The sequence below is a fragment of the Carya illinoinensis genome, chromosome 14 (genome assembly GCF_018687715.1).
Source record: "Carya illinoinensis cultivar Pawnee chromosome 14, C.illinoinensisPawnee_v1, whole genome shotgun sequence".
NCBI classification, from domain to species: Eukaryota; Viridiplantae; Streptophyta; class Magnoliopsida; order Fagales; family Juglandaceae; genus Carya; species Carya illinoinensis.
The window spans coordinates 22,361,285-22,374,887 of NC_056765.1; the positions used below are offsets into that span (position 1 = coordinate 22,361,285).

The following is a 13,603-nucleotide window of genomic DNA, read 5'->3' on the forward strand; positions in this document are numbered from 1 at the left end:
GCAACTCTCTTATTAGACTTCTCACTCAAACCTCACTCAAGTCAAACACGGCAGTGCATTTCTTCCTTCATTTCGGTGGACAGTAGTTGGTGGACAGCAGCAGCCTTTGTCTTCCAATCCATCACATGTTCCTCACCTTAATTTAGATTTATTTGGTTGGACGTGGCCATCCTTTCAAAATCCATGCATACTCCCGCATCATAACATCTTCTCACACTCTTGATACAAGGATGTTTGGGTGGTAGATATGGGCTGCTTCCAAAGAGAGAATTTGTTCTATATTTTCACAACCAATTATGAGTAACTTTTGGAGTTGAACCAAACTACTTGCTATGGGCACTGAAGATACATGCTTTAAACTCCTGCATGCAAATAATATGCAATATTAATTTGATGCTTTTAATCAATTAAAATCACAACTTTGATTTATCCTTATTAACCATTTTTCTATTTAAAACCAATAATAATGTCATGATGAATTTAAAATACATTGGTTTTAAATAGCTAAAATGTGCAATATTTTAGCTCAATCAGACCATTTAGAAGGCATTCGCTCAGTTACCAGAAAATTGACTATGTCAACATACCAGAGAGCTCTATTAATCACAAACAACTGCTCATTTGGGAAACTATCATCAAGAGGAAGGCTGACATTTGAAGAGGAGGATGATGGCAATCTAGAGAGGTTGTCAGCTACCACGTTTTCAATTCCTTTCTTGTCCTTAATGTTAATATTGAACTCCTGAAGTAGTAGAATCCAGTGAATTAAGCGTGGTTTTGCATCTTTCTTAGCCAACAATACTTAAGAGCAGAGTGGTCAGTGAAAATAGTAACAAAAGAACCAAGAATGTAAGTCCAAAATTTATCAAGTTCAAAAACCACTGCAAGCAATTCTTTTTCAGTAGTGGTATAATTTTTCTGGGCATCATTCAAGGTTCTACTGGCATAATAAATCACAAAAGGTCTATTATCCACACATTGCTCGAAAACAGCTCCTAAGGCATAATCACTTGCATCTATCATGATTTTAAATGGAATGTCCCACTGCGGGATTGTATAATAAGGGTAGTGGTAAGCGATATTTTAAGGGTATTAAAAGTTTTTTGGCACTCATCAGTCCAAACAAATTCAATATCATTTTGTAAAAGACTGCACAAAGGTTTTGCAATAGAACTAAATCCTTGAATAAACCGCCTATAAAAGCCAACATGACCATGAAAAGAACGAATATCCTTAATCATCTTAGGGATAGAAGTTTAGATATTAATTCAATTTTTGCCTTGTCGACTTTATACCTTCAGAAGAAATAATATGTCCCGAGACAATGTCCTGAGTAATCATAAATTGGCATTTCTCCCAATTAAGTAAAAGATTTTTTTCCTCACATATCAAGAGAATACATCCCAATTGATGATATTTGTGAAATATTCATGGATGACTTCTCTGTTTTTGGAAAATCTTTTGATAGTTGTTTGCCTCATCATGCATATCTGAAAAGTAGCTGGAGCATTACACAAACCAAAAGGCATTCTGGTAAAAGTAAAGGTGCCAAAAGGACAGGTGAAAGTGGTTTTCTCCTAGTCCTCAGGCGCTACAGCAATTTGATAATAACTAAAATATCCATCCAAGAAGCAATAAAATGTATTACCAGCCACTCTTTCTAAAATTTGATCCAAGAATGGTAAAGGAAAATGATCCTTCCTACTGGCTGATTTAAATTTTCTATAATCAATGCACATTCTCCAACCAATAACCATTCTAGTTGGAATCAACTCATTTTTATCATTTTTGACAACAGTTAAACTAGATTTTTTTGGTACCACTTGAGTTGGACTTACCCACTTATTATATGAGATGGGGTAAATGATACCCACTGCGAGCAGATTAAGTACTTCCTCTTTAACAACTTCCTTCATGGTAGGATTGAGCCTACATTGAGTATACATTAAGCATCACGAACCAGTCTAGCATCATCTTCAAGATGGATTCTGTGGGTACAAACAGCAGCATCAATACCTTGTCTAACCAATTAAGCCTAGATGCTTTTTTAAGACTTCAATCGACTGGGCTTCATCCTTCTGATTTAACTTTGAGGAAATCACCATAGGAAAAATGTATTCTTCAGGACCAAGAAAAACATACTTTAAATCTTGAGGAAGTAGTTTCATTTCCAATTGGGGAACTTCTTCCTCTAAAAATTTTAAGTATGTTTGGTGGTGGTAGAGTTTCAAACTGAAGTTTCCATCTTGCGCCTGCAAATTATGCTTCAAGTAGTAAAGAAGAATCTACTAAACAATCCAAAAATTCAAAGACATCTTCATCAACATGGTCAGTTTTTTCATCAAGTAAAAATTCAGGTGTCTGAAAAGTAGAATCATTATCAAAGAAAAGAAAAGTTGAGCAAATAAATTCAGTTGGTGTCAAACTCTCCACAGCATTCAAATCACTTGTGTCATCAAAATGTGTTGGCATCTTGCAAGCATTGAAAACGTTCAACTCAAGTGCCATATTCCCAAAAGTAAGCTTCATAACTCCACTTCTACAATTAATCAAAACATTTGATGTAGTTAGAAATGGTCTTCCAAAGATGACAGGAGCTTGGTAAATAGTGGAGGCTGCCTACTACATATCAAGAACTACAAACTTCACTAGGTAGTAAAATTTGTCCACCTGGACCAGCACATCCTTTACAATATCCCTCAGCTCCTTAACTGATCTGTCAGCCAACTGTAGCATGATGGAGGTCTTTTTCAGCTCACCCAATCCTGACTGCTCATACACTGAGAATGGTAGCAAGTTCACACTACTCTCAAAATCAAGTAAAGCTCTCTCGATGAGTGACTCACCGATCATAATGGAAATGTTGGGAGAGCTGGGATCTCTGAAATTCTAAGGAGTCTTGCTCAATATCAATGCACTAACTTGCTCCGTTAGGAAAACTTTCTTCTTTACATTCAGCTTCCTCTTCACTATGCACAAGTCCTTCAAAAATTTTGCATATGAAGACACTTGTTGTATGGCATCCAAGAGTGGAATATTAATCTTTACTTGCTTGAAAATCTCCTGAATCTCAGTGTGGTATTCGTTCTTTTGGCCAATTGCCAATCTCTGAGAATAGGAAACCACAAGTTGGTACCCCTTAATAGTTTCAGCATATGCACTCACAGGCATCTTCAGCTCTGGTCTCACTACCCCTGGCTCTTTCTCAACTTCATCAGTCTCTGTTACATCTTCAGGTTTAGAACCAACTACCTTTCTGTCCATGGTCATCTCAGGTCGATGAACTTCCTTCCCACTTCTCAAAGTAAGAACGGCCTTCACTGTCTCAATAATGTCCCCTGAGACATTACACACTTGCTGTTGTTATTGCCTATATACTTTAGGATTAGGCTGAGGCTGTGCTGGAAATTTCCCTTTCTCTAGTGTGCTCAAGGTCATCTTATCTTATTAATAGTGCCTCACAACTCATTTATGACTTGAGTGTTTTGATTGTTTGTGGTGGCCTGAATCTGCATGACTTGCTGAAGTGTATTGGCCATCTGTGCTATACTGTCGTCTAGAGACTTCTTTGTAGATGACGAAAGCTGAGAACTCTATGCAGCTACATGAGGCTAAAATCTAGGAGGAGCTACAAAATGATAGTTCTGAGAACTCTGATATGGCTAATACTGGTACTAAAGAGCACCCTGATGAAATGGCTACTACTGAGATGGTGGAGACTAGCCAGGCTGATCATTTCTCCATGAGAAATTTGGGTGACTCCTCCACTTTGGATTATATGTGTTGGAAAAAGGCTGATTATGTGCTCTATTAACCCAGTTAGCTGATTGCATCTGGTCAGACCCACTTTCTTGAAATATTGGCATAATCGGACAGTCTTGGGTCTAATAGTTCGAATCATATAGAACATGCCTCTACTACTTTCACAGCCTTCACTTTTTTCATTTCCATGACCTCCAGTCTTCTAGTTAAAGTAGCTATTCGGGCATGAACATCAGTGCCTTCCTTAAGCTCATATCTGCCCCCTCTAGAAATAGCCCTTAGTGGCTGTGCTGTTAACGACACTTGATCAAAATGAGTGTTCCACTATTGTGCGCTCTCGGTAAGATAATCAAAACATGATAGTGCTTCATCGGGTTCCTTGCTAAAGAATTCCTCATTGCACATCATCTAAACAAATTGCTTGCATTCTGGAGTGAGACCAGTGTAAAAATAGCTTACCAATCTCCAAGATTCAAAACCATAATGTGGACAGATGTTTACCAAATCTTTAAATTTTTCCTAACTGCCCTGAAAAGTCTCATCAGCTTTCTGATTGAATTGGCTGATTTGCTCTTGCAAAAATTGAGTTCTCTAAAAAGGAAAATTCTTTTGTAGGAATTCATGCTGCTCTCCTCTACAGTTATCAATAGAAACGTTGAGGCTCCATCATTGATATACTTCCTAGCTTGCATCGCCGAGATCAAAGGTGGGGTGGCCTTAACTGATGTTCCTGCATACCTCATCCTGTCTTCAGTTGGAGATTTAAACACAACCTCTCATTTCTGACAGCTATCTTAGCGTAGTGCTTGAAAAGCCAGTCCATCCCCAAAATCAGGTCCAATTCCATCTGACCAAATACTAACAAGTTAGCTTTCAGTGTCCTTCCTTCTAGCTCTAAAGGACAATCCTTAACTAAACGGGTACAAGATACTGTATTCCCATCAGGAATTAATACTACAACCCGTCGTGGTAAGAGTTCAGTCTGCAAACTACAAATTCATGCAAACGCTGCAAACACAAAGGACTGCGATGCACCTGAATCGAATAGTGCACAAGACGAGAACCTAAACAAATTAACCCTTCCTAAAAAAAATATATATATATACACCAATATTAATACTAATTCTAACACGTTCATAATACCTGCAACATCATAAATACTAAAAGGAAAGGGAAAAAAATAAAATAAAAAAAACCAGTCATGATGCCAGCTTCATCAGTTTCAGGTGCGTCAACATCAAAATCACCTGGTGTTACTGCATACACGCGTACCGGGATGTGGGGCCTTGGCTTGCGATCACCAGCTCCACTACCTTGCTTGGCATTAGGACAATCTCTAATCATATGTCATGGTTTTCCGCATCGGTAATAGACTCCATATCCCCTGTAACATTCTCCAGGATGAAGCTTACCACACTTAGGGCATGGTGAATAAAAGGACGGCTTCTGTCCTCCTATTATTATTCCCTTGCCTTTCTCTGAACTAGAAAAAGGCCTATTTTTCTCAGCACTACTGCTTGTAGTAAATAGCATGGCCCTCTTTCGATCGGTCATGTTCTGGATCACCAATTCCTTCTGCTCAGCCTCTGCTATCGCCGCTACATTTACCAACTCTTGGTAATTCTCTATTCTAAGGCAAGCTACTTGACTTTGGATTCTAGGCAGAAGTCCTGCTTGAAACTTTTGTGCCTGCATCTTTTGAGTTGAAATCAAGTGTGGTGCAAACCTTCCCAATGCCATGAATTTAGCGGCATACTGCTCTACAGTCAAACTACCTTGTGTTAAGGATGCAAACTCCAAGGCTTTCAATTGTTTGACAGAGTCTAGGAAGAATTTGTTGTCAAACTCTTCCTTGAACCTCTCCCAAGACAATGCAGCCATACTACCTAGTTCCCTAACTAGAAGTTGCCTACGTGTATCCCACCATATTCCAGCTTCTCCTTGGAATAGGTATCCAGCATATTGAACCTTTTGGTCCTCAAGACATCCACAAATCTTGTACGTTCTCTCAAGATCTATAATCCATTTCTCGGCTCTCAGTGGCCCTGAATTACCAAAAAAATTTGGGTAACGGTAAATCATAAACTTCTCATATGGACAACCCCTAACTTCGGGTCTAGGTACGTTCACTTGTTGCTGTTGCTGATGTCTAAGCACGTCAGTCAGCATACGCACAGCTTCAGCTAATCCTCCATCCATCGGGAAATTATGATTCTCCTGATTGATACCACCTTCAGGGTTTTGAGTTATTCTACCATGAGTCATTTGTCCCTTCCTGTAACACATGAGTATACGTATTACAACCACATAATACCTGTCATACCTTTAAGAAATTCAAGCCTAATGACGACTAAATTTCAAACCTAATATTTGGTGCATTTCCTAAGGACATGTGGATTTACTGCCCAGAGACGTATTGCTCCGATACCACTCTGTGACGCTCCCAAATTCTGTTTGGGATTAGACGGACATTTGAAGCGTTGAGACATGCAGCACAAGGTTACCTGCCCCCGTTCATGACATATAAGATGCAATATTCCTAACATGCATCTAACATTATGCAATATTCGCAGCGGATAATTTTTTTTTTAGCAATACTATGCACCAAACTGAATATATCCCAAATAATTAAAACATACTTCATATATAAAGATCCATTGAATAACTAAGATCACAGCATTAGTCTAAAATAGTTATGATCCAAAAGTACTGGAGATGCAACTCCATCGTACAAGTAGTAATTTAACTACTATATTAACATTAACGACGCACCGTCGTTCAGTCGACTGTGTCTAGTTGGTCAGCTCTTGATCCTCCTTCAGGTCCTGTAACAAGATCTACCATTCGGAGGGAATGGTAGTTGGGACTACCACAGTGAGATTTGATTAAAAATCTCAGCAAGTTAACAAAAAACTTCTACACAGGCTAATGATGCATGGATGACAGTAAAAGCATAAATGCATAATCAAATTCATAAGTAATTAAAGCATAACTTAGCGTACAACATAGCATAATTGACATAACTTAAATTGAAACATGAACTGAACTTGACTTGACATGAACTTAATCTGAAACTTGACTTAGCATGAACTTGCTCTGAAACTTGAATTAACATGAAAAATACATACTCCACAGTTGTTGTGGCCCCATGTATTCTATGTGTAAATACATACTCCACAGTTGTTGTGGCCCCATGTATTCTACGCAAACTTGACTTAACATGAAAAATACATACTCCACAGTTGTTGTGACCCCATGTATTCTACGTGTAAATACATACTCCACAGTTGTTGTGGCCCCATGTATTCTACGTGTAAATACATACTCCACAGTTGTTGTGGCCCCATGTATTCTACACAAACTGAATGTACTCAAGATGAAACGTGACTGGAATACGAAAGGACTGAAGCCCTGACGTAACATATCGTGATTTGAACATAACTTGAAATACATGACCAACTTGAGATAGAAACATTTCGTAACATGGCATAACATATAATAGACAACATATTTAATATGACATACTTGTAATGTACAGTAATACATGACAGAATATATTATGTAACAGATAAAAATTGATGACAAAATAAATTAATAGACAATTATGTGATAACTTGGCATGGCATGACATATATGATAACATATATACATACACTGTAGTTCCTTTACTTAGCACACATACACAGTAGACTGCTAGTAAGTTAAAAGCTAACTTACCTCGATCTCCGCATTTCTTATAAAACCTTAAGTGTGATCACGAGGAACTGTAATTAGTGATTCTAAAAGTTAGCATTAAATCACTAATAAATTAAAATATGAAAAATACTAACTTAAAGAGTAAAATTTCCATTTTACTCTCTGCATGTAGAAAAATGACCGTTTTACCCATAACTTAAGAATTTTGCATACTAACTCCAGATGTCACCAAAATTTACATACCTCATGTAAATTTTATCCTCAATTCAAATATCAATTTAGAAAAATTTAAAACTAATCACAACTATTAAAACTCCATACGGCCGAAATTCTCATATGCTATTTCCATTGATTTTTTGTTTTCTAACTTGTTTTGATCAACCTTTTGATATATGACTTATAAATATGTGATCTTCAAACCAAACCATCACATGGTTTAAAAAGATGTCCTAAAACATATATAAGCTTCTAATTCAAGATCACATGGTTAGAAATTAACCAAAACATAAATTTAGCCAAGAACATCCACACATTGGCTTATCTGAATATCTCTTTGCATAAAATTTCATATTTTTGAAACTAACATCAAATATCTTTAATATAATAATATAACATGTATATAAGATGCTTAGGATCCTCCAATAAAATTATCAAAGTCATTAGAATAGGTTTAGACCACCAAAGAGTTAAACTTTCTCAAAACAAAAATTGTTTTTCTTCTTCTAGTTTCTAAGTTTCTAAATCTAAGACAATCTTTCATCAAAACCTTTAATAATGCAAAAATCCTCAACCAATAGTCATATATACATGTTAACAATACTCCATAAAAAATTCAGACCAATATCTATCCATTAGCTTGGTCAAAAACTCCAAACTATAACATTTTCTCTAGTTTATTTCGAATGACCTTTTTATAGTTTACATAATATTTGACTAACTAAATGATCTTCAAATAGGACAAATAAGATGTCCATGTAAACTAGACTAAAAAAGGAACAACTTATATGAAGGAGACTTTATGATAAAACACTTACAAAAGCTTCGAAATGGGCGTGCAAAAGAACTCCTAAAAGCTGTCCGAGAGAAAATGTTTGATATTCTTTTAAAGGAACGTGTAAATGAAGATAAGTTCGTGGGTGATGGCTGGAGATACTTATGGATGAGATAAGGAAAATGATAAGGCTAGAGTTGAGAGTTGAGTGTAGTTTTCTCATACCCAAAATATCTATAAAAGATTATCTCATAATATTCTATCCAATAATATCTACAAAAATCAGTTTAAGATATTTTTCAAATGTGGAGTAGACTTGGAAGAGTAAGGTGGCTAAAATTTTTCCATGTGTCCAAATAAAACTTTCTAAATATCTCCAATAATCAAAAAATACACTCCTGATACCACAGTGAGTAATAACATTAAATATACAATTAATAGATTCATAAAAACTTATAGGGTCTTCACGAGATTCTTAAAGTCAATAGAAATTTCACTGTTAAATTTCTAGCTGGCTGTTACACTATTTCCATTGATTCTAACTTATTTTGATCAACCTTTTGATCTATGAATTATAAAGATGTGATCTTCAAACCAAACCATCACATAATTTAAAAGGATGTCCTAAAACATATATAAGCTTCTAATTCAAGATCACATGGTTAAAAAATAACCAAAATATAAATTTAGCCAAGAACATCCACACTTTGGCCTATCCGAATACCTCTTTGCATAAAATTTCATATATTTGAAACTAACATCAAATATCTTTAAAATAATATTATAACATGTATATAAGAGGATTAGGATCCTTCAATAAAATAATCAAAGTCATTGGAATAGGTTTAAACCACCAAAGATTTAAACTTTCTCAAAACAGAAACTGTTTTTCCTCTTCCAGTTTCTAAGTTTCTAGATCTAAAAAAATCATTCATCAAAACCTTTAATCATGCAACAATCCTCAACCAATAATCATATACACATGTTAACAATACTCCATCAAAATTTTGGACTAATATCTATCCATTAGCTTGGTCAAAAACTTCGAACTATAACATATTCTCCAATTTATCTTCCAGAATGACCTTTCTAGATTTTAAACAATATTGACTGACCAAATGACCTTCAAATGGAACAAATAAGATATCCACGTAAACTAGACTCAAAAGGAACAACTTGTACGAAAGAGACTTTATGATAAAACACTTACAAAAGCTTCAAAATGGGCGTGCAAAAGAATACTTGAAAGCTGTCCAAGAGAGTTTGGAAATGAAAGGTGTAAAGGAAGATATTTTCGTGGGGAGTGGTTGGAGGTATTTATGGACAAAATATGGAAGAAGATGAGGCTGGAGTGAGAGTTGAGTGTAGGTCTCTCTTACCCGAAGTAAGAATTAAGTGTATGTCTCTCTTACCTGAAGTGAGAGTGGAGTGAAGGTCTCTCTTACCCAGAGTGAGAGTTAAGTATAGGTCTCTCTTACACGGAGTGAGAGTGGAGTCTAGGTCTCTCTTACCCAGAGTGAGAGTTAAGTGTAGGTCTCTTTTACCTGAAATGAGAGTAGAGTGTAGGTCTCTCTTACCTGGAGTGAGAGTTAAGTGTAGGTCTCTCTTACCCAATAATATCTACGAAAATCAGCTTAGGCTATTTTCTAAAAGTGGAGAGTAGATTTAGAAGGGTGAGGTGGCTAAGATCTTTCCATGTATCTAATTAAAACTTTTCTAACTATCTCTAATAATAAAAAACACACTTCTGATACCATAATGAGTAACAACACTAACTATGTAGGTAGACAAAAGCCTATACGATTAATAGATTCGTGAAAACTTATAGAGACTTCACAAGATTCCTAAAGCCAATAGAAATTTCATCATTAAATTTCTAGCAGGCTGTTACACCTTGTCTCTAAGCTATGTCTTCCAAAGCTTGGATCAAGTGGATCAAAACTGATTTTCCTTCTTTCAAGCCCATCTTGAGTGTTGGGCTCTTGCTATCTTCATCCCAATTGGATTGCATCAATCCTTGTATTACTTCCTTGATCTTCTTGACTCTTGATCTTATAATTGATCTTTAAGACTTGGTCCACCTTGGGGCCCATCAATAATGCTAGATGCATGTTAGGAACATTGTATCGTATATGTCATGAACAGGGGCAGGTAACCTTGTGTTGCATGTCCCGATACTTCAAATGTCTATCCGATCCCAAACGAAAATATGGGGATGTCACACCCAATTTCTCATTCCTTCACAGTATATGGTCATGAGAGATTGTTTGAGGATGCATGCTAGGGAGACGACCAGAATAAAGGAGAAGCTTATCAACACTAGGCAGAGAGTTTCGTTTGCGACTAATACATGGACATCAATTCAGAACCTTAGTTAGATGTGTATCACAACCCACTTCATTGACAATGAATGGACATTAGATAAGTGAATTTTGCAGTTCGAGACAATTCAAGATCATAAGGGTTTATCCATTGGAAAGGAGTTGGATGGATTGTATGACCAATTGGAGAATTAAAAGATTTCCTACCATCATAGTTGATAATGCAAGTGCCAATGATAGAAAGGTTTCCTCCCAACTCACTCAAAAATGAGTATCACTAAAGCTATCCTAAGTGCAGGAGGATGTCGTGTAATAATTAGGAATAAATTCCTAGATCGTCTCCTCAGGGAAAGTCACTTAAAAATCAAACTCGTTGAAAAATGTGAAAAACTTCACAAAGAGAAAATAAAATGATGGTATGTGCAAGGGATGGAAAAGGGTACTAGTCATGGACTATATTCATTTTTTAGATTTTGATTGTTGGATTGGAATGTAAAGGACTAATAGATTAAACTCAAAAATTAATAAAATTAAATTAAGAATTAAACTAAATTAGGAAGTAATTGACAAAACATGCACTGAAAATTGAAAAGCCCCAAAAATCAATGTTTTAGGGTTCATCATTATATTCAAATCACAAATTCTCAAATTAAACTACTCTAATTGCAATCACTATTAAAATGAAAGCTTAACGAAATGATAAAAATAAATAACATGAATTAAATGAATAACAAATAAATTACTCAAACATTTAAATCAAAATTCTCCAAAATGATTCAGAAACTCAAAACTGAAATGAAATAGCAAGTAGGGAATTGAAAAGATCAAGCCAATTGAATGGAGATGAAGATTCGAAGCGGTGGAGGAGGTTGAGCTGTAGTGGCAATTGGACCCCTCAAGGAGTTCTTCAATCTGCTGCAGTGTGAGTGAATGATCCAGTGGAAATTGTGTAGCTGCGTGAATGATCGATTGTATGAATCCTCCTCTCCGAATTTGAATGAAAATCAATGGAAAAAATGAATTCTCAGTGTTTCTCTACTCAAAACCGAGTTTTCCCAACCAAAAGTCGGCCATAAGATGTAAAAAATCATTTATATACTCTGACGGCGGAATAAACCCTGATCTGTAAAATACGATATTCGCTCGAGTGGAGTGTCGAGCGAACATCGAGCGTTCGACTTTGCCTAAGTTCGCTCGAGCAGCCTGTCGAGTGAACATCGAGCGTTTGACTCTGCCTAAATTCGCTCGAGCGGTTTGTCAAGCGAACATCGAGCGTTCGACTCTGCTTGAATTCGCTCGAGCGGCCAAATGCCTCCGCTCGAGCGATCTCTTTTCTCGCAACTCGCTCGAGCCCACTGTCAAGCGGAAGTCGAGCGTTTGAATCTGCCTGACTTCACTCGAGCGGCCAAAAGCCGCCGCTCGAGCGATATGTACCATAAACCATATTAATCAACAGTTGATAAAATTATAACAGAAATTCATACTTTTAATCAATTAAAATCACAACTTTGATTTATTCATTTTTTCATATAAAACCAATGATAAAATAATGAAAGAATTAATATATATTGGTTCCAAAAGTATTAAAAATTGCAATAATTCAGCTCAATCACAAAGGCTTGACAAATTTAAGAATATAGTCGAGCAACTAAAAATTCCATGTGGTAGTATGTTAACTTTGGACATTCCCACTTGATGGAACTCGACATACATGATGTTGAAGGTAGCACAAAAGTATCGGAGAGCCTTCGAGAGGATAAAGGTCGAAGATGAATGTATGAGATATGCTTTGTTGGGAGAAGATGGGGGCTTGGACCGCTAGACACTGTTGATGGGATCTAGGTACTTTATTCAGTTCTTGAAATTATTTTATAATATCACTATTCACATATGGTAGTTTATACTAGACCGCGAACATATATTTTGAGGAGCTTTCAAGGCTTTATGACTATTTGCAAGATAGTTATGAAAGCAGTGTTGGGTTGTTGAATGGTATGGCTATAAGGATGAGATCCAAATATGATAAATGGTATTCGGATGTTGAGAAAATAAATAGATTATTATTTGTGGCTGCAATTTTTGACCCCCGATATAAGTTGGTTATTGTAAAGTTTTGGATTAGACGTCCTCGGTGATGACAAGGCTAAGAAGTTCATTATAGCATTGAAGCATGATATTGATGCCTTGTATAGTGGTAGTCAGTCTTCAAGCACAGGTGGGAGCTCCTCAAGATCAATAGACTCGACATCTTCCATAAATGACACACACTCAAGGAGTTCAACAATTTTGATGCAAATGTATCATTAAATCCAAGCATCGAGGAATATTATGTAGTGTAAATCTGAGGTTGAAAGATATTTTTTTGTAGGATGTCGAGGCACCTAATGATACATTTCATATCTTAACTTGGTAGAAGGTTAATTTCACAAAGTTTTTAGTCCTTTTCCGAATAGCTTGAGATGTGCTGGCCATTCCTATAATTACGGTTGCCTTAGAATCATCGTTTAGAGCCTCCGATCGTGTGTTGGATGCTTATCATAATTCATTAGCTCTAAGAACGGTAGAGGCCCTCTATGCACATAGAATTGCCTAAGGTCAAAGCCTATTAGACTAGATAGTGTTAGTGATAACAAGAGTTAGCCTTGAGTTAGATAGCTTTAGGATTTTAGCCTTCATTTTTAATTGACTAATAAGATATTTTAATTGTTTTAATTCTTTAACTTATAATTTTATATTTTTGTAGACCTATATATGAACCCCCACAATAATTGAGAAGGATCGAGACAAATGCATTATGGGACAGAGTCTAGTAGATGAATTATGAATTTAATTG

General features: G+C 36.2%; 1 protein-coding gene across 1 annotated transcript in view; it reads left to right on the top strand.

Annotated features, from left to right (window-relative positions):
* The window catches only part of LOC122293687, a 36,366-nt gene extending 31,818 nt beyond the window's left edge, over positions 1-4,548 (top strand). Inside the window, exon 4 of the mRNA XM_043102197.1 lies at positions 4,378-4,548. Within this exon, the coding sequence (XP_042958131.1) occupies positions 4,378-4,548 (171 nt within the window). The remainder of the gene's footprint in view (positions 1-4,377) is intronic.
* Positions 4,549-13,603: the final 9,055 nt, after the last annotated feature.